Genomic DNA, 22,400 nt, shown 5'->3' with positions numbered 1-22,400 from the left:
AAGTCTGCAGGTGCCCATACTGTCCAGACAGATTGGGTCTAAGGAGGAATGTAAATGCATAAAGCAGCATTCAAAACAGAATAATACGTAATGACAAATTAACACAGAAGTTTACTGCCCACCAACATGCAGGAAACATTGAAAGTGTTCAGATACAGTGAGAGTATTTGGTATAAAAGTCCTATTATATGTGATTTGTAAACTGTATATTTTAATTATGAATAGTTTCAAATGATGAATCTATAGTTAGAACAGAAAATATGTTTAAAGGAGACATGGATGGTTTAGAAGTCTTTCCAATCCTGATGCATCTTGGGACATCAATCACAGACCACAAACCATCTAATCTAGCCGCAGCATATAACAAATAATCAGAAACAGATGTAATCTTGATGCTTTGTGTCTTGTAGGTAGTAATGTGATTCATGTATAATGTGTATTCTCTGTTGTCCTCTCCACTCTCCCCAAACCCCCCTCAATATACAAAACCGTTCTCCTTAACTCCATCCTCTCCACGTGGTTCGAGCACTTCAGTATGCTGGTCATTTTGCTGAACTGCGTCACCCTCGGGATGTTCCAGCCCTGTGAAGACGTGGAATGTTTGTCGGAGAGATGCACCATTCTGGAGGTAAGAGGACCTGTCATGCAACATTGAACAGATATTGTAGTTACAGTCAAAGTGCATTAGAAGGAGTATAAGGAGCAAGACGCAAATTGTATTTCAACCGTTACAACTTAATTTGACACACCGCCACTATATGGTAGTTATATTTTCCCATTCCCCGTAGGGGCTGCTGAAAGTTGTGGTCCATCTGTCACCCCGCTCAACCCGACATTCACTTCCCAATCACCTTGAGTCAATGAACAGTCCATATGTTGTTTTTGTTTGTGTTTTTATTGAGGGATTTGAACTTGGATAGGGATGGGAATTTATGGGATGGCCAGTAAAATTTAATACAGTAAATTTTGGACAGAACTATGTACATGACACTTCTTCAAACTCCTCCTGCCCAACACTTTAACTTCAGGCACAGCTAGAACATGGTTAGGCCCAACACTGACTGTCAGGCCCTAGAAATTGCCATTTGCAGGCAGGGACCATGGGCTCCTTTTTATGTAGCAAAAATGGAATAGAAAGTCTTTAGTGCTTGCTGTCCTATGGTGGACTTACTTGGCGAGTGAAGCCCCGTACACACGACCGAGTTTCTCGGCAGAATTCAGACAGAAACTCGGTTCAGAGCTGAATTCGGCCGAGAAACCCGGCCGTGTGTACACTTTCGGCCAAGGAAGCCGACGAGGACCTCGGCGAGGAAATAGAGAACATGTTCTCTATTTCCTCGTTGTTCTATGGGAGAACTCGGCCCGCCGAGCTCCTCGGCGGCTCCAGGACTGAACACGCCGAGGAACTCGATGTGTTTGGCACGTCGAGTTCCTCGGCCGTGTGTACGGGGCCTGAGACTTGACAGGCTGTGAGTTGGGTGGCAGCGACAGGCAGAGAGTCGCTGATTGCCGCCATTACTAGTAAAAAAAAACATGTCCCCGGATTTCATTTAAAAAATCTGGTCACCTTAGGTTAGGAGGCCTTCTAGGCTCCCATGGCCCGGGCGTTGTCAGCGCTCCCTCCTCTCCCCTGCAGCAGATGCTCACTGACACAGGGCAGCTGGAGCTGCAGGATCAGATGATCGGACTAAAAATAGGAAAGTACATACATATTTTTTAAACAGGTTAGGCAAGATAGGTAGGAAAGGGGGGGGGGGGGTATTTTTAAGAATAGTTAGACTTTTCTTTCACTTTAAGCCTTTATTAGGACATACATAGGTAGATTCACGTAGATGGGCCTAACTTTAGGGCGGCCTAGCCTAGCCTTTTTAGGCTACACCGCCGTAAATTAGTTAGGCTAGTAGTGATTCACAAACCACTTACTTGCTAATCTACGGCAGTGTAGCCTAAAACGAGCGGGCGTAAGGGCGCCTGATTCAAATTGGTTGGAGGGGGGCGTGTTGTATGGAAATGAGGCTTGACCTCACGTTTTTTGACGTTTTTTAACACTGCGCATGCGCCGGGCGACTACATTTCCCAGTGCGCATTGCGGCTAAGTACGCCGTACGGGCCTATTGATTTTGACGTGTACGTAAACTACGTAAATCCCGATTCGCGGACGATTTGTGCAAACAACGTAAACAATTCGAACCTCGCGGCGGGAACGGCGGCCATACTTAACATTGTTATTCAACCTCATAGATGGAATAACTTTAGGCGGCCTATCCCTTACGGAAACAACGTAATGCGACGGTGTAGGCCTGGCGTTCGTTCGTGAATCGGCGTATCCCCTCATTTACATAATCTACGCCGGTCGCAATGGAAGCGCCATCTAGCGGCCAACAGAAACATTGCAAGCTAAGATAGAACGGCGCAAGCCGGCCTATCTTAGCTTTGTTTAAGTGTATCTTTGTTTGAGAATACACTTAAACAAACGCCGGCGTAGATTCAGAGTTAGGTCGGCTTATCTACTGATAAGCCAGCCTAACTCTTTGTGAATCTACCTAACAGTGTACAACTCTAGTTTACAACTGACAATGAGATCTGCCAGCACAGTACAGACAGGGTTAATTATGGTAAACATAACTCCCCGGAAGACATTTTAAGTATGTAAATAGGTAGGAAGCAATTTTTATTTATTTTATTTTAATTAGGTTGTAGAAATAGGAACACGTAATAAATATAAAGCCCAGTTTGGCTGCAAAAGGTGATTGTGAAGGCTAAATATTTTCTTTTTAAGAGAACAAACAGAGAATGCATTAAGGAGAAAAAAATAAGAACAAACTTTAGCCTTTAGAACCACTTTAAGTCTGAGGATATTTAAATCTGACCTTCAGTCGCCAGCCCAGGCTGTTATCCAAAAGCACAAAGTCTATTTGTCTTCCACTGATATCTAAACCCAAGTTCCTTTTTTTATCACATGTTCTGTCCTGATGGATATTTACTGTGCGTTTCATTTTCTCATTATTAATAGACCTTTCAGTAACAAATCTACATGAATACATTCTTTACGTCCCAATAGGCATTTAGTAAAAGGCATTGTACTGTGGGCAAAGGGAGATACCAATACGTCGCTGCCTGCTTCCAGGTTTAGGGCACACGCATTGGCTGATTGTACACAGCAGGAGCCTGTCAGCAAGTCCCAACTCCCGACCAATGATTTACGGCCGGAACGTGCTGATCGGCTGTGTACAATCAAAGCCCTGAGCTCTGTGTTGACATTCAACACAGAGCTTTGTACACAGGGAACAATCTCTGTGTTTCACATCCCTGCAAAGCTCAGACTAGCTTTATAATTTCTTGACTTTGAACGGCTGTAGAAAAAATACTACAGATAAACAGGTACAACTTACAGTGCCATGAACAAGTATTCATACCCCTTGGAATTTTCCATCTAACCCTGCTTTAAACTTCTCAACAACTTTATCTCTGACCTGTCTGGTGTGTTCCTTGGCCTTCATGATGCTGTTCATTAGGGTTCTCTAGAAAACCTCTGAGGGCTTCACAGAACAGCTGTATTTATACTGAGATCCAATCCAATTTTCAAAACTGAATCCAATCGATCCTAATTTGGACTTCGTCCAAATGTACTTTTCGTTTTTTCGGATTTGTTTAAATTTGGTTCTATTGTAATTTGGAAATTTGAATACACCTGAATTTCTGAAAAATTAAAATTTGTGGCCGCTAGGTGGCGTTTCTGTCGAATTCAGCGTCGAGTATGCAAATTAGCTAGATACGGCGAACCACGAACGTACGTCCGGTCGTCGCATTTTTTTACGTTGTTTGCGTTTGGCTTTTTCCGGCGTATAGTTGCCCTTGCTATATGAGGCGTACTCAATGTTAAGTATGGCCGTCGTTCCCGCGTCCAATTTTGAATTTTTCACTTTGTTTGCGTAAGTCGTTTGCGAATAGGGATTTGCGTAGAATGACATCACCGTCGTAAGCATTGGCTTGTTCCTGTTAAATTTCGAGCATGCGCACTGGGATACCCCCACGGACGGCGCATGCGCCGTTCAAAAAAAGCGTTGTTTACGTCGGGTCACGACGTATTTACATAAAACACGCCCCCATCACATTGATTTGAATTGCGCGCCCTTACGCCGCCAAAGATACACTACGCCGCCGTAAATTACGGCACGCATTCTTTGAGGATTTATAAAAAAAGTAAGTTACGGCGGCGTAGTGTATCTTAGATACGCTACGCCCGACGCAAATATGCGCCGGTGTAGGTGGATCTGCCCCATGATTTATAAGAACTAGACAGCAGCAGGATGCATTGGCACAACAACAAGAAAAGAAATAACAGAAACGTCTTTTCTTTGCCCTTGTTGCGTTGTCACCAGCGAGTTGTCAAGGTTGATTTTACAGCTGTTTAAACTTTCTCTGCTCAGGTGGCTGCGGCAGGTACTCCCCTATCTGGCTGCCATCAAAACAAGTGTGCGGAATGTTCCACTCTGGCACATGTCTTGTGGGAAAACGGTTTATATTTAAATCCCATACCGAAATAGAACATAGCATTATATATTATTAACAACAACAACGCAGCAACCAATCCCATCCGTGGAAGCATGCTGACTCCTGACCCACCAGGGAAAAAGATCATGCTCAACTCAAGGCACATAGAAAAGACACAAATGGGCACAGCTTTATATTCAATTAGACATCATTACATGGATTTCTTTTAATAAAATCAATGTAAATACCTGACTTTGACTTCGTAGAGCATTAAAAGGCCACCCGTGGCAAGATTTCCTTTCACTTCCTGTCCCAAAGAAACAGCAGGAAGTGAAAGGAAATCTCTTCTAAGTGAGGGGAAATTTGCTTTTCTCTTTCGTCCATGGACGGACACAGTTTCCTTTTACTCTTGACTGTAGGGTTATGTTCCGTCTACTAGGAGAAGACAAGTCCTCTCCTAGTAGACAGAACATAACCCTACAGTCAAGAGTATAAGAAAGCTGTGTTCGTCCATGGACGAAAGAGAAAAGGATTTTACGGTGAGTACAAAAAATCCTATAGGCAGATTTTCCCTCTATTCCTGTTCTGGTGACAACAGTCAAATCTTGGATATCCTGTGATGACATAACCAAAGTTTGATTGTTTTCACCAGAACAGGAATAGAGGAAAAATCTGCCCAAAGGGTAAGGTGACCGGATCTTTTAAACGAAATCCGGGGACACATTTTTTTTTTTTTACTAGTGATGGTGCCAATCAGCGACTCTCTGCCCGTCCCGGCCACCGCCCGCCTCACAGCCTGTCAAGTTTTATGCTGCGTACATGCGGCCGGGATTTTCTATGGAAGAGGTCAGATGGGAGCTTTTCATCAGATATTCCGACCATGTGTATGCCCCCTCTGACTTTTTCTTGTCGAAATTTCTGACGGACTTAGATAGAGAGCAGGTTTCCAATATTTCCGACAGAAAAAATTCCTATTGGAAAATCCGTTCGTCTGTATGGAATTTCCGACGGGGAAAAAAAACATGCATGCTCGGAAACAATTCAACGCATGCTCGGAAGCATTGAACTTCTTTTTCTCGCCTCGACGTAGTGTTGTACGTCACCGCATTCTTAACGCTCGAAAGTTCAGAGAACTTTGGTGTGACCGTGTGTATGCAAGCCAAGCTTGAGCGGAAATTCCATCGAAAAAACCATCCAACTTTTTTCCGACGTAAATTCGGCTAGTGCGTACAGGGCATTACTCTCCGGGCCCCCGGCTGCTACTGGGTGGGGAGCGGAGGAAGATCACTCCGCCAGGGAAGGGAAGGACATAATCAGGCAGGCGGCTGGCCGGGCTTTGAGCCAAGGCAGAAGAACATGCAAGTGGAGCTGAATGGGCATGTACCTAAAACTGAAGAAATATTCCCTACGCACCAACCAGCACATGATCATCAGAAAGGGGCACAGATAATGGAAATAAATACACCCCCCCCCCCCCCAAGCTAGTAGGAGCGGCAGAGCGGGGGGTGTAATTCAGATTTATTTATTTATTTCTGCACTGACTGTCTTTGAAATTGCCCCAGCCCCTGTTCAAATCCCCGGAAACCAGGGATGTCTAGTCACCCTACTATAGGGACACCTGTTCTGGTGAAAACGAAAAGTGAATTTCCCCTCACTTAAAAGAGATTTCCTTTCACTTCCTGTTGTTTCTTTGGGACAGGAAGTGAAGGGAAATCTCACTAAGGGAGGCATAAGTCAAAGTCAGGTGGTCACCAGGGCAAAGAGTAAAGGTGAATTCCCCTAAGGCCCCATTCACACCTCCGCGACAAAACGCCCAACGCCGGACGCTCGTGCCGCTGGAGGGGAGAATTTCCATTGCTGTCTATGAGATGGTTCACATCTCATAGACGCGGTACGCCTGCCGCCTGAAAAAAAGTCCCGGACCCTTTTTTTCAGGCGGCATTGGCGTTCAGCCATACAAAGCAATGGGAAGGCTTTTTTAAAAAAAAGTTACACACTCACTGTCGCGGAGGTGTGAATGCAGCCTAAAGGGGACACACACAACACAATAAAAATATCCCAATGCGAAGAGCTGTCACTGTATAAACATTGAGAAGTGTAGGTGATATCAAAAGAAAAAAAAATCGAATTATACAACAAATAAACTAGCCTTATATAATAATAATTAATGGGATGAATAAAAAATTAAATAAAAAAGGGCTTCAGAACCAGCCATGTATCCATTCCAAGCTAATTTACAAAAAAATGTAATTCTTTATTAGAATTAGCAATTCACAGAAAAAAATTATAAAATCAATACCTATATATATATATATATATATATATATATATATATATATATATATATATATATATATATATATATATATATAGCTATATATATAAACTATATTACAAAAGTATTGGGATGTCTGACTGTCCATGCACATAAATTTTAATGGCATCCCAGTCTTAGTCCATAGGGTTCAATATTAAGTTGGCCCACCCTTTGCAGCTCTAAGGCTGCATTCACACCTAGGCGTATTTACGCCCGACGCTCATGCCGCTGGAGGGGCGAATTTACATTGATGTCTATGAGATGGTTCACATCTCACGCCGAACGCCGAAAGGCCGTACGCCTGCCGCCTGAAAACAAGTCCCGGACCCTTTTTTTCAGGCGGCTTTCGGAGTTCGGCATAGACATCAATGTAAATGTTTTGTAAAAAAAAAAAAAAAGTTTACAAATCGCGGCAAAATACGCAGCGTACGCCGCGTTATAGTGTGAATGCAGCCTTACAGCTTCAACTCTTCTGGGAAGGTTGTCCACAAGGTTTAGGAAAGATGCTTGGTTGCTGGGTACACTTGCTATCCCCTTTCCTCCATTTATTTTCAGTAGAGTTGTTCTTTAACCACTTCCTGCACTGCTAAATAGAAATAAGTTACTATTTCAGATAGACATAATAAAATTGCATATACTTTGCTCCTAAAGCATACGTTTCCTGGAATAAAAAATGTATTAAGTGTGAGAATTGCTCAAGGGCATGTACAATAATGTCATCTTGAATGATACCAAGTCCTAGCACCGTTCTATGGGGTCGTATCGTTTACTTTTTATGACGCCATAAAGTGTTGGGATGAATGACGCCTATTTGTATGCACAAAACAGATTATTTTAAATGGCCGGTATTTCAGAATGGTTCTCTGGAGACTCATCGTTTTGTAGCGTAGACCGCGCTTTTCACTTACCAGCAAGTGATTAGAAGCAGACAGGAGGCTTCATATTCCATCGATCAATGCAAAAACCATTTTCTCATACACATGTTAAAGTATATTAAAACTTAAAACCTTTTTTCTTTTTCTTTTATAGTTTTAGCTCAGGGATAGACACAATGTAGATTTCAGTGGCACTCAAAAGATTGTCACATGGCATACAAGCTGGCTCAGACTGGTTTACAGAAAATCGAAGGCCAGTGGGCCCCTGTTCCCTATAAAATCAGTGCCTCTGCCATAGGCTGTAATTGACAACTCGCTAGACTGTCAGTTACAAAGCATGGCCTGCCCCTCTGCACCAATTCACCCATGACCCACCCACATCCATGATGATTGACATGATTGATGTTCAGGTGCTGGCCCTCCTCCCAGTAATGGAAAAAGTCAGCCTGCCCTTCAAATGTTGTCACATGAAGAAGCCTGCCCACCTACCCTCTTCCTTCTCCTAGCACAGGGGTCTTTAAACTTTTTGAGATAATTGGGCAGTTTACTGACCTTCAGGCTTCTGGAGATTTGGAGGACGATGAGAGCAAAATAAGGTACTTTTTTAAGTTAAAGGGTTTGTAAAGGTTCGTTATTTATTTTCTAAATAGGTTCCTTTAAGCTAGTTTATTGTTGGTTCACTTACCTTTTCCTTCCATTTCCCTTCTAAATGTTTTTTTTCTTTGTCTGAATTTCTCACTTCCTGTTCCTCCTCAGTAAGCGTGCCCCCTCATCCGAGCCATTCTGGCTGGGGGTTAGTCAGCTAGAACAGCTTACTGAGGAGGAACAGGAAGTGAGAAATTCAGACAAAGAAAACAAAGAAAAAAACATTTAGAAGGGAAATCGAATGAACAGGTAAGTGAACCAACAATGCACTAGCTTAAAGGAACCGATTTAGGAAATAAAAACGAACCTTTATAACCCCTTTAAGAATAAACCAGGGTTATTGTCAAGCTACGTTGTTTTTTAATTTTCAGGCTGTGAGCTTTCATGTACAAAATCTCTTTGCTCATACATGAACCAAAAATCCCACCCCAATTTTGCCTGTTTAGAAATCAAATACCGGATTTTACCTGCCCCAGTCTGACATTGGGAACACATCTATAGCAATTTCTTCTTATCCACCTAAGATATTAAACATTGGCCTTAGACCTAAATACCTTCAAATAAATCAACACTTTCAATCAGGTTTAGCAGGGACATAGTACCTTTCTAGCAGCAAAATTTCCAGTTTCACTGTATTATAATTAGACGACCAGACTGCTCCGGGAACTCCCACTAAACGGTTCTCTTTCCATATGTCAGCCTGAAAAAGAGGCCTGCTTGGTCATACTCCCAAGGTACATTACACTTCTAATTAAAATCAATGTGTTCCAATCTATTAACGGGCATAACTAGGGTAATGTGGATCTCCTCAAAGGACTTCTCGGTAAACAAAAAAAAATATATATACATATTAAACAAAAGGCCACATGGCCGAAAATAAATGCGCAAGTCTTCCTTCGGGTGGCTTAATCCATAAATCAGTCATTTAATCCATTCCTGGACTGCAAAGTTGAATTTGCCAGCTTGTAGCGTATAGTTACCGCTCAACGGGTCACATCCAGAGTCAATTAAGTTGTCGTCGGATCTTTGTTTCCCCCTCCGATTGTTAACATGTTTCGTCTCCCAATGAGCTTTGATTTTTTTTCATTCCTTTTTTTTCTTTTTGGCTCCCGTCATCTAGCAGGCTAAAGCTAAATATATTTCTTGTCTGAAAACGCACACACACGACAGAGGACAAAAGGAAGTCAGGCTTTTGGCAGCCAGCTCGGCAGTTCAAATCACTCCCGAGCAGTGTTTATTGGCAGTGGCTTTTAGGAGAGATTGAAGTTCGCGCAAACAGGGGTAATCATGGCCGCCATTGTGGCTAAATATTGTTATCACAACCGCATGTGAATGTTACTTCTTAGAAACAGAGCCATGGATTGGAGGGCTGCAATCTATAACTCCCAAGTAGGCAAGAATAATGGCACTCAAAGAGCTTTTATCCTTGTCCAATGTTGTGGATGATACTTTTTGTCATATAAAGAGGATCTGTCATTTTAGGATGGGATATATGCTGCAAAGAAAAAAAGGCAAGAAGTTTATTTTTTCTGTTGGATTATAATCCCAAAAAGTTCAACTCAAAACAATGGATGGCATAGCTCTCCATGAGAGCAAATTTTAGGGGCAGGGCGTTGGAACACATTTATATTATTGCTCTTCTTTTACAGAGTCTCATTTAAAACAAAACTAAAAAACAGGGTGACATTTGCATTTAAAGAACAAGCATAACACTTATGCCGCGTACAGACGATCATTTTTTGTGATGAAAAAAAAATGATGTTTTAAAAAACGTAATTTAAAATGATTGTGTGTGGGCAAAACGTTGTTTTATGTCTTCAAAAAAACGACAAAAAAAAAATTCGAACATGCTTGATTTTTTTGTGTCGTTTTTCAAAACGTCGTTTTTTGTTTCACAGAAATTGACCGTGTGTAGCAAAAAACTACGTTTTTAAACCCGCGCATGCCCAGAAGCTAGTTATGAAGCGAGCTTCAATGGAAAAAAGTGGTGAACATAACCTCGCTTTGCTAGAGCATTGTAAAAAAAAGGATGGTGTGTAGGCAACGTCGTTTTTGAAAATGAAGTTTCAAAAACTTTGTTTTTTTTCATCACAAAAAACGACCGTCTGTACGCGGCATTAGAAGCCCTGCCCTGGTGAATGGAATCTTTGTTGAAACACACTAGTGACCTGGCAGCCAACAGTCTTTCATTGGATGGCATAGCCTCTGCATTAGAGCAAATTTCTGGGGCAGGGAAAATGGGACACATATTGTGTGTGTATATATATATATATATATATATATATATATATATATATATATATACTTTTCTTTAACAGCATCCCACTAGAAAAAAATTAAAAAAATGTTTTTATAAAACTTAGAAGCCACACCACCAGCAAATTGAATCTTCATTGAAACATACTGGTGACCTAGCAGTCATGGGCTTCCTTTGGAGGGCATAGCTTTTCATGAGTGAAAATTTCAGGGGCTGGGGCAGTGGGACTGTTGTGGAGATTCGGCTATACGCTATGCGTAATCCATATCTCAAGCGCTTTAGGCGCCCTTTCAACCTAAAAGTATAATGCATCTTTGTATCTCTCTCTGTTTCCTGCATATCCCCAAGTAAACAGACATGACCACAGCTTACGTGCTTACAGCCTCAGCTTGACCAACTGGCCTGAACTTCCAGAGAACTCTTTATTTATATAACAACAGAGTCTGATAGTTTCACAATCGACCAATCAAGCAAGCACAGGCAATCTTGACAAACAGGAGCAGTTATACAAAAAACAATGAACAATGACTAGGGGAGTCTTATGGGCGTGTCTGGGCAGGGGCAGTGTGTATGATTTCCCGCCCCCTGTACCTGCAAGCCATGCTCTTCAACTTGACAAAGCTAGGAAGCTGCATGGCTTGTAATCATGGAAGCTTTCCCCGACCATAAAAATTCAAAGGCTCCCGTTTTTACAGTTGGCGTGATTCCTTATTCTGCATTTGATCAGAGAACAATGCATACCCGGATTATACTACCGATCCTGTGGATGGGAGACTATCTGCAGGGGCATGCCATAGCCCCCACAAAATGTGTTGATCAGGCAAACCAGGGTGACACGAGCGTACATCTGCTCATAACCGATAATGTCTTTGCAGACTGAACACATCACCCCCCAGATGAACATTGCACAGGGGCCCTTCGCTGGCGGACATATCCCCACTCTGCAAAGTTTTCCACTACCAGACAGGACTCAACTAGCATCAGTCTGCCCCCAGTCAGCTCTTTAGAGCAGGCTATGGGAGTACCAACACTGGGAGACACTATGACAATACATATTATATACATCTTCATAACATTTCCACAACAGGGACACAAACATATTATTCTTTTATAAGCATCCCAAAAAAAATAATAAAAAAAAATAAGGTGACATCTCTTTAAAAGAAAAATCATTAAACTTTAAAGCCCCACGCTCTGCAAATGGAATCTTTATTGAAAAACATAAGTGAGTGACCTAGCGGCCAGTGGCCATCTTTTGGAGGGCATAGCTCTGCATGAGAGCAAATTTAAGAGACTGGCGATGGAACACATATGTATAGTTCCCCTTCTTTTGCAGAGTCCCATTTTAAAGAAACAAAAAGAAAAGACGTTTTTGATTTAAAAGAACAATCATAAAACTTAGAAGCCCAACCATCGGCTTTATTGAAACACACTGGTGATCTAGCAGCCAATGGGCATTCTTTGGATGGCATAGCTCTGCATTAGAGAAGATTTCAGGGGCAGGGAGGATGGGATAAAAAAATATGATTATTTTTCTTTTACAGTGTACCTATAAAAAAAAAAAATGGTGACATTTGCTTTAAAAGAACAATCATAAAACTTAGAAGCCCCACCGCCGGCAAATTAAATCTTTGTTGAAACACACCAGTGACCTAGCGGCCAACGCGGAGAAAGCACAGCAGACAGCAAGGGACGCAAGCATCCAACAAACCATAACAATCAATAAAATAAATAATCACTTTTCTATAACTGGATCATTTGTAAACATTATAAATACGTCAGGCAAAAAGCAAAAATAAAATGGTTGGAACCCTCCAAACATAAGTTCTGCAGCTCAGAGCCATATTTCCGCTCAGTTAATCTAATTTACCACCCACTATTGTTTTATAACGCAGGGGAAGTTAAAATTCCAGGGAGGCTGTATATGTCATGAGGTCTTTTAGGTAATAAACACCAAATAAAGATTTTGATTGTTTGGGTATAACTGCCAAAACAAGGGATTTTATGTGATCTCGCACTGAAATAAAACTAAATATTCCGCATTGTTCAGGCAGCTTCCGACATCTTCTAGTCAGTAGCTTTAGGGAAGCGAGATAAATTTGATCGGCATTTCTGGATTTCAAAAGGAAACTCAAGCCATTTTTATCTTTTTAGAAATACATTTGTAGCCATACCCCCGTAGGGGTTTGCTGAATGTTGTGGTTCACCTGTCACCCAGCCCAATACGGCATCCATCTCTCAGGCACTCAGAGACATAGAACAGTCCATAAGCTTTGGGGCAGATCCATGAAGAAGTTACGACGGCGTATCTATTGATACGCCACGTAACTTCTATTTTGCTTCGGCGTATCTTTGTTTTGTATCCACAAAACAAGATACGCCTGAAGCTGGGCTAGATCGGACTGGCGTACGTCTTAGTACGCCGTCCGATCTAAGGTGCATATTTACGCTGGCTGCTAGGTGGCGCTTCCGTCGAATTCCGCGTCGAGTATGCAAATTAGCTAGATACGCGAATCCACAAACGTATGTCCGGCGGACGCATTTTTTTATGTCGTTTCCGTAAGGCTTTTTCCGGCGAAAAGTTACCCCTGCTATATGAGGCGTATTCAATGTTAAGTATGGATGTCGTTCCCGCGTCGAATTTTGAAAATTTTACGTCGTTTGCGTAAGTCGTTCGCGAATAGGGCTTTGCGTAGAATTACGTTCATGTCGTAAGCATTGGCTTGTTGCGGGTCCCCACACCTCTTGCCACATACAGTACTGCATATACCAGCACCACCGCCCATCTGGCCACATACAGTACTGCATATACCAGCACCACTGCACCTCTGGCCACATACAGTACTGCATACACCAGTGTCCCCGCACCTCTGGTCACATACAGTACTGCATACACCAGTGTCCCCGCACCTCTGGTCACATACAGTACTGCATACACCAGTGTCCCCGCACCTCTGGCCACATACAGTACTGCATACACCAGTGTCCCCGCAACTCTGGTCACATACAGTACTGCATACACCAGTGTCCCCGCACCTCTGGTCACATACAGTACTGCATACACCAGTGTCCCCGCACCTCTGGTCACATACAGTACTGCATACACCAGCGCCCCCGCGCCTCTGGTCACATACAGTACTGCATACACCAGTGTCCCCGCACCTCTGGTCACATACAGTACTGCATACACCAGTGTCCCCGCACCTCTGGTCACATACAGTACTGCATACACCAGTGTCCCCGCACCTCTGGTCACATACAGTACTGCATACACCAGCGCCCCCGCGCCTCTGGTCACATACAGTACTGCATACACCAGTGTCCCCGCACCTCTGGTCACATACAGTACTGCATACACCAGTGTCCCCGCACCTCTGGTCACATACAGTACTGCATACACCAGTGTCCCCGCACCTCTGGTCACATACAGTACTGCATACACCAGTGTCCCCGCACCTCTGGTCACATACAGTACTGCATACACCAGTGTCCCCGCAGCTCTGGTCACATACAGTACTGCATACACCAGTGTCCCTGCACCTCTGGTCACATACAGTACTGCATACACCAGTGTCCCCGCACCTCTGGCCACATACAGTACGGCATATACCAGCGCCCCCGCACCTCTAGTCACATCCAGTACTGCATACACCAGTGTCCCCGCACCTCTGGTCACATACAGTACTGCATACACCAGCGCCCCCACACCTCTGGCCACTTGCAGTACTGCATACACTTTACTACATGGATTGTACTGCTCGCATATCAAGTCAAAATTAAAAAATATATATTGCTTGTCTTTCAAAACGCTCGTATACCGCATTACTCGTGATCCAAGGTTCTACTGTAATACAATAATGGAAATATGGCACAGCAAAACCAGTTTCATCACCAACTCAAATACTGTACATCAAAAGACATAATATATTCTCTGCCGTGTTTTCGGAAATTGGCAAACTAGGTGAGCCTCGCTCCACAGAAAATGAAAGGACCAGTCCTACCCAAAGTAATATTTCAGTTTTAGGTGGATGGTGGTGGGTGGATGTCTTGGGGAAGCTTTAGCGGTGAAATCTTCCAGCTGTATTTTCCCGGAACCGTTCCTGCTTACCTTACAAGTCTCACTCCTGTTGCTTCGAGTTAGAATCAATGTGTTTTATTCTAAGGAATGACATAACTGGGCTGCTGCAGAATTCCTCAGCGGACTCACCAAGAAACAAACAAAATTCATATTTAAAACAATACCCGTGCTGCCGACAGTAAATAAACCCAGATTTGTCAGACGCCGAGGTTTATAAATCAGTCATTTCATTTGTTCCGGGGGTTTCCACGCTTCCTCCTCCATCACATGAATACTAATCCTGCCCAGATTATTCCGCGGGTCCCAACAATGACGTTGGAGGATCTGGATGACATTTGTGCTCACTGCTTCAAAACATAGTTCACCTTTACAAAAAACACACTGCCTATGAAATGTGCCAGCCGTTTATTGATTTTTTATTTAAATAGACATGGAAAATAGATCAGCTTGATTAATATCTTACCAGCTAGTGTTAATGGCCCGGATTCAGGTACGACTTGCGTGAGCGCAATCGCGATATGCGCCGCGCAAGTACTGATTTGCGCCCAGGCAAATATGCGGATGACCCAGAAAACAAGCTAACAACCAACAACCAGATTTTTTGAGAGGAAATTCCTCTCACTTCCTGTTTTGGCTATGGGACAGGAAGTCAAGGAAACCCCCCCCCCCCCCATGGGAATTTTTCTAACCCTTTATTATTATCTAAAATGGAAAAAAAAAAACGTTTTCCTTCAGTTCTACTTTAATGACTGTGTAGGCCTCGGCTTACTCCCAGCCCCTCCCTTCATAGGGGGAAGCAATTGTCCTCTGCACGCCTCACTTCCTGAGCATTCTCTGGATAACCTTATGCCCATTCTAATAAATTCATCTAGACATTTAAGATGCATTTTCTTCCTCATGACTGCTTGTGTTCAAGGTCCGCTTATTTCTCTGGAACACCCGAGGCATAAAATAAAGGGAATTTATTGTAACAAGCTGTGATGTATTGATTGCCTATAATTTGCTATAAACAAGAAATAATGCCTAAGGTTAGCACGGACCTCCTCATACAGCTATTCCGCAGGGCATTCCCTACTATTAAAATTGATATGATGGAATTTGTATGCGTAGTGGATGTACGTATATGTTTACTAATGTGTTTATGGGAGATAAGATGGTGTATCTGTTTTACCTCGCTTTCGCCTCACTGCTTATCCAAAAACATGACCGCCGCGTCATTCACTGTTATGGCCCGGGGAACATAACATATTACCTGTGTTACTGAGCCCATTGGCTTTATATGGAGACAGTTCACCCTTCCTACATAAAGTAGGGGTAGCTGAAACACATTCATAGGCTACTTCATCCAAACGTGACATCTTAGCCTTTCGACAGATGATGCCAAGTCTAACCATTATAAGGCCAGCCATCTGCAGGTCGGTACACTCACTGTACTTGTATAGCGTTACAAATGCGAACTACTGTAACTCACCTCAAGGCGCTTATTTCTATCCGGTGTCGTCCTTATCCTTCAGAAGAGGTGGGTCTTAAGTTTTTTCCTGAAGGCCCGATGGTTTTCTTCCATGCGGATGTTTGTGGGAAGAGCGTTCCATAGCCGTGGTCCTTGGACTGCAAATCTTCGTTCTCTCTTAGATTTGTAGTGGGATTTGGGGTAGGGTGACCAGACATCCCCAGTTTCAGGGTACAGTCCCCTGATTGAGGACACTGTCCCCGGACCAAGTCTGTCCCTGGTTTGGTCCCCAGATTGGATTTAATAGGGGGCAGGGGCAATTTCAAAGACAATTAGTGCAGAATTAAAATAAAAAAAATTGAATTACACCCCCCCGCTCTGCCGTGCCTACTAGCATAGGGGGGTTTATTTTTTTCCATTATCTGTGCCCCTTTCTGATGATCATGTGCTGGTCGGAGCGGAGGGAATATTTCTTCAGTTTCGGGCGCATGCCCATTCAGTTTCCCTCGCATGTTGTTCTGCCTTGGCTCAAATCCTGGCCTCCTGCCTATCTCCTTGCCTTCCCTGGCAGAGTGATCTTCCTCCGCTCCCCACCCAGTAGTATCCGGGGCCTGAAGAGTAAGACTTGACAGGCTGTGAGGTGGGCGGCGACGGGCAGAGAGTTTTTTGCCATTACTAGTAAAGAAAAAATATGTCCCCAGATTTCATTTTAAAAATCTGGTCACCTTAGTCTCTCCTGTGACAGGTTTGCTTTAATTTGTAGCCCCTGTTGTGAAGTCCCAGTCCTTGTTGTTTTACGTGTTTTTTATAGTCTAAACCAGGTTTATTTACAAGAAATGAGGGCATGCCGATTATGACTACTGACTCCCACATCCATTTAGTACGCTCCTAATGAGTCATGATAATCAAGGAGCAACTAAACCCACCAACCGTATAAAGAAAACAAGATATAGAAAAAAAGGCTCATCGTTATTTGTATCTAAACAAAAGACAAAGGATAACCCAATGTCATGTCTGAAAATAGCATCCCTTTCCATGACAAAACTTCATTTTATGGTGCGCTTTTATGACTGTGTAACTTTTTTTTTATTATTCCTTTTCACCATATTTAGGTCTTTTTTTTTCTATTTTGTTAGTCATCTGTGCGTGTTTCAACATTTTTATATTATGGGGTGTATTTATAAAAAAAAAAAATATGCATGACTATTTACCAGAATAAACAAATGTTACTAAGATATTTTCTCTCCAGGTCGATTGTTATTAATTTTTACAGAAGAGAGCGAATCGTGGAAGATATCACAATATGGCCACTAGATGGAGCTCATAATCATTAGAAATAAGTACTTATTTACTATGATCATTATCACCATCAAGTGTCCATAGTGTGACATTTTCTTTATTCACTCTAGTCTGTGTATATAAATAACATTCAGCCTGGAGAGCAAAAGGCCTAATAACATTTGTTTTTGGCCCCAGTTGCACAGAATTAATGTACATACATTTTCACAGGACAAATAGCTCTGCAGATTTTTCATAACTACACCCGTGTAATTCAGTGTCACAATTGTACAAACCAGACTTTCAGAAGCTGCAGAAAATGCAGTAAAAACAGTACTGGAATGGGAATAGAGAAATAGTAACTGGTAATACATATGTGTAGTGGCTTTCTATATAATTTATTGATGTATTTATTTATTTACATATTAGATATAGAAGATATTATTTTTGTTGGTCGGGCAAATAAGAAAAATTGCATAGTAACAATTTGCATTATTATTTTTATCCAGCAGACAGAGCTTTAGACTTTTGTTTTCCCCTGTCTTTTTATTGGCATGATTTTACAGAGCTCAATAGCTCAAACAGTAATTTACTCACAAAATTTGAATGATTGATGAGCGGTGCCTGGTTTCCTCCAGACATGACGCTTGCCATTCAGGCCAAAGAGTTCAATCTTTTCTTCATCAGATCAGAGAATTTTGTTTCTCATGGTCTGAGAGTCCTTCAAGTGCCTTTTGGCAAACTCCAGGCGGGCTGTCATGTGCCTTTTTACTGAGGAGTGACTTCCGTCTGGCCACTCTACCATACAGGCCTGATTGGTGGAGTGCTGCAGAGATGATTGTTCTTCTGGAAGGCTCTCCTCTCGCCACAGAGAAATGCTGAGGCTCTGTCAAAATGACCATCCGGTTCTTGGTCACCTCCCACTGCTGTCAATCAAAGTGACTCAGCCAATCAGCAGAGAGAGGGGGCGGAGCCGGCCCGTAGCTCCATGTCTGAATGGACACAGGGAGATGTGACTAGGCTCCGGTGCCCCCATAGCAGGCTTCTTGCTGTGGGGACACTCGACAGGGCAGTTAAGTATAACTTTTTTGATGTTTTTAATGGGAAAAAACAAGACTTTACAATCACTTTAATGCATAGTTGTGAATTATCCTTATCAGATAGCTCAGTTGGTAATTTCAGTCAAAGTCAGCTTAAACATAGACAGTTTGAGGTTGATTTACTAATACTGGAGTTTGCAAAATCTGGTGCAGCTCTGCATACAAACCAATCAGCTTCTAACGTTAGAAGCTGATTGGCTACCATGCACAGCTGTATCAGATTTTCCACTTTCCAGTTTTAGTAAATTAACACCTTTGTGTAATGATATTTCTTTAGCTAATCTATGGTGCTCTATGAATCATTTATTATGTATTAACTGTTTATTTGTGTAACAAGATTTATGAAACAAAAACATTTACAAATAATCATTTACGAAACACTATTAAAGGAACACTAAAGGTACAATTATTTTTTTTTTTAAATAACATACATGTTATACTTACCTCCACTGTGCAGATCGTTTTGCACAGAGTGACCCGGATCCGTGTCTTCTGGGGTCCCTCGGCGGCTGTCTCGGCTCCTCCTCGCAAAAGCTTTCCACGTTCATGCGAGCTCCCTCGCATGGTGGAAAGCTTTTGCGAGCGCGCTCCCGTGATACAGCAGCGGCCATAGCCGCCGACTGTATCACTCGGCCCCGCCCCCCGGCATCATAGGATGCATTAAGGTAAAAAAACTTTTACCTTTACAACTCCTTTAATTTGAAAGTGTATCAAAAGACATTTTTTTATTATGGATAGTATAGGGAATGGTTAAACCCCCGTCAGTTTTTATTACCATCGGACTCCCATTGGGGAAATTTTCCTTTTTATTTCTCCCTGTCCTGCTGAAACAAAAGCAAGTGAGGGAAATCTTTCAAAAATAGATAAACCCCCCTAAGGCTATGTTCACACTCAGCATCTCTTGAATGTGCATCTTAGGCCTCATACACACGACCGAGTTTCTCGGCAAAAACCAGCAAGAAACTTGCTGGGAGATATTTTTTTGCCGAGGAAACCGGTCGTGTGTACATTTTCGTCGAGGAAACTGTCGAGAAACTCGACGAGCCAAAAAGAGAGCAAGTTCTCTATTTCCTTGACGGAAATGGAAATAATTGGCTTGTCGAGTTTCTCGACGGCTTCACAAGGAACTCGACGAGCAAAACGATGTGTTTCGCCCGTCGAGTTTCTCGGTCGTGTGTACGAGGCCTAAGTGTTCTTATTAATTATTTTTGCTTGTTTTCGTGCTACAAGCATAGTACAACCAATTTATTTCAATGGGCTTCCAGACATGCAACAAGCATAGCAAAGAAGCTCCTGTACTTTTTTTTATTTAGCTTCGCACAATTAACTGAGCATTTGCCAAGTTCGAGGTGCCATTAACAATGACTGGTACAGCAAGCGCAACAGACATGAAAACGCATGCTATATTACCATATTCACGGAGCACTTAGGTGTGAACGGAGCCTTATGCCCCGTACACATGATCGGGATTCCCAGGGGTAAAAAGTCCGCAGGGAATCCCAGGGGGAAAACCCCCTCAAAAAAAAAAAAAAAACCTTGTTTTTCCTGACCAGATTCTTGCCGCCCGAGTGTACAGACTCTCCTTTCCAAAGAACCGCAGTTCTCTTGAAAGGCAAGAACGCAGTGACGTCATCGCGTACGACTAGCATGAGCTCGTCACAATCGATGCCGTCGCCGCCATCTTGCTGCACCCTACCTATGCCTAGGAAGCTACCGCTCATGTGTCAAAGTCATTTCGAGCATGTGCGGGTTTCTGCGGCGAACAGGTAAGTATACACACTCGGGTTTCTCGGCAGGAAAACTGCAGAGAATCTCACGACGAGAAAATAGTGAACATGTTCTCTATTTCTCTCGTCTAGATTCTGGGCAGTTTTCTTGTCGAGAAACATGAAAGCCTCGTACACACGCTGGGTATACTCGGCAACAAAGCTCTGCCAGCAGTTTTCTTGCTGGTTCTTGCCAAGTAAACCGAGCTTGAGGCCTCGTACACACGACCGAGAAACTCGACGGGCGAAACACATCGTTTTGCTCGTCGAGTTCCTTGTGAAGCCGCCGAGAAACTCGACAAGCCAATTTTTCCATTCCCGTCAAGGAAATAGAGAACTTGCTCTCTTTTTGGCTCGTCGAGTTTCTCGACAGTTTCCTCGACGAAAATGTACACACAACCGGTTTCCTCATCAAAAAAATATCTCCCAGCAAGGTTCTTGCTGTTTTTTGCGTGTACGAGGCCTCAGACAGTATTCACCAGAACCATTGCCTCCGTTTGAAGGTTTTTCCTTCTACTCCTGTTTCAGTTGGCGACCTAAAATGTTGCCAATGTTCACAAGGACAAATAGAGGGGGTGAATCATCCCAGAGAGGACACCGGGTTTTAACCCTTCCCTACGCTATTCACACTTTACAAAAAAAGCTTTAGATACACTTTAAAAAAAAAAAATTTTTAGAAAATTGACCCAAGCCCTTAAAAAAAAATGTTTTATTAAAAAAGGGCTTACAATATACAACAGAAAAACAATTTGTGCATTTGCAATGATACAAACCATTATTATAGATGCCTGTTTAAGGTCACTGGGTGTATTAGTTTAAGAAAAGCCATTGCTCAAAGTATAAATAGAATTGGCTGCAATAAGGGTGTTTCTTCTCTTCCTTGCTCCAGGCATTTGATGGCTTCATCTTCGCTTTCTTCGCTGTGGAAATGGTCATTAAGATGATCGCGTTGGGCATCTTTGGGCAGAAGTGTTACCTGGGAGATACTTGGAACAGGCTGGATTTTTTCATCGTCATGGCTGGGTGAGTGGTAAATGATGTCCTCGGGGATTGACTCACACCACTTGTGTTCAGGATTGCCTCTACGTTCCTAGTCCAATTACCAGAATGTTCCTTCATCAGATCATTTCCTGGAGGGGCTTGTGTGATACAAGATCATTAAAAGGGTGTTCCACCTTCAACTGAATTTATTCTGTTGGCTTATACAAGCCTTTTTTGATAAATATATTATATGGTATTTTTTGTATTGTTTTCTTTTCTTTTTAGCCATGAAGTGTTGTTGAGTCATTTATTCTGTCATCTTGAGACATTAGTCTCAAATCTCAAATTGCATAAGAAAATATACCTGACATTAGATTTCAAGAGGGCCCTAAGGCCCCTTTCACCCGGGGCAGTGGAGGTGCGGTGACGGTATAGCGGCCCGATTTTTAAAAAACGTGTCAGTGTGAAAGGGACCTAAGGACCAGAGGCCTCAGGCCTGTGAGATAATAAATGTGTATTACTGTGGCCATCACCACGATTTTATTTTAGAGTGGACCAGGGGTGGACTGACAACTCATGGGGCCCCTGGGCAATAGAAGATTATGGGGCCCCCGGGCTTACAGATGGCCAGATTTTTACATACTGTCCCTGGTTTTACTTAGCCTTGCAACCCTGATGGGGCCCCCTAGTGGCATGGGGCCCTTGGGCAGTGTTCGAGAGCCACAATGGTCAGTCTGCCCCTGGAGTGGACCCAAGGAGAGGGACTATCCAGGCACGCAATTCACAGATAGCAAGGATAACTTGCCACAAATGTTTGGCAGTGTTGAACTGTACTTCTGGTAACTTGCTGCACATTTTCACTGGCAAATTGTACATTTGCAGGGCACTTGAAGCACAAGTTCTAGTTGACATTTTTCCAATTTGTAGCAAATTTACGTAGCAAGTCTCTAGCAAGGGCAAAGTTGCAGTGGTGAGTCTACAGCAAGAGCTCTGCGGGCCTACGGCATGAAAATTCAGCCACAGTGACCCCTGTGGTGGGATGACTATTGTACAACATAACTGAAACAAAACTTGCAGAAGACTTCCAGAAGAGCCGGGCTGTTGATCCTCCTGGGCGAACAGAAAGTGTGTCCTGAAACCCGATTGGCCAGGGAGTCCT

General features: G+C 42.9%; 1 protein-coding gene across 3 annotated transcripts in view; it reads left to right on the top strand.

Annotated features, from left to right (window-relative positions):
• Positions 1-218: 218 nt before the first annotated feature.
• Positions 219-22,400, top strand: part of CACNA1H (calcium voltage-gated channel subunit alpha1 H) — a 282,063-nt gene continuing 259,881 nt past the window's right edge. For 2 of the 3 annotated variants that reach the window (XM_040356436.1, XM_040356434.1), the window contains exons 1-2: positions 219-628; positions 21,150-21,283. In XM_040356436.1, the coding sequence (XP_040212370.1) occupies positions 536-628; positions 21,150-21,283 (227 nt within the window). In that variant the 5' untranslated portion in view covers positions 219-535. The remainder of the gene's footprint in view (positions 629-21,149; positions 21,284-22,400) is intronic. The other variant, XM_040356435.1, reaches the window with a different exon arrangement.

Source organism: Rana temporaria, chromosome 6 (assembly GCF_905171775.1).
Source record: "Rana temporaria chromosome 6, aRanTem1.1, whole genome shotgun sequence".
Classification (NCBI taxonomy): domain Eukaryota; kingdom Metazoa; phylum Chordata; class Amphibia; order Anura; family Ranidae; genus Rana; species Rana temporaria.
Note: the sequence above shows the minus strand (reverse complement) of the source record. Positions and strands in the feature narration are given on the sequence as shown.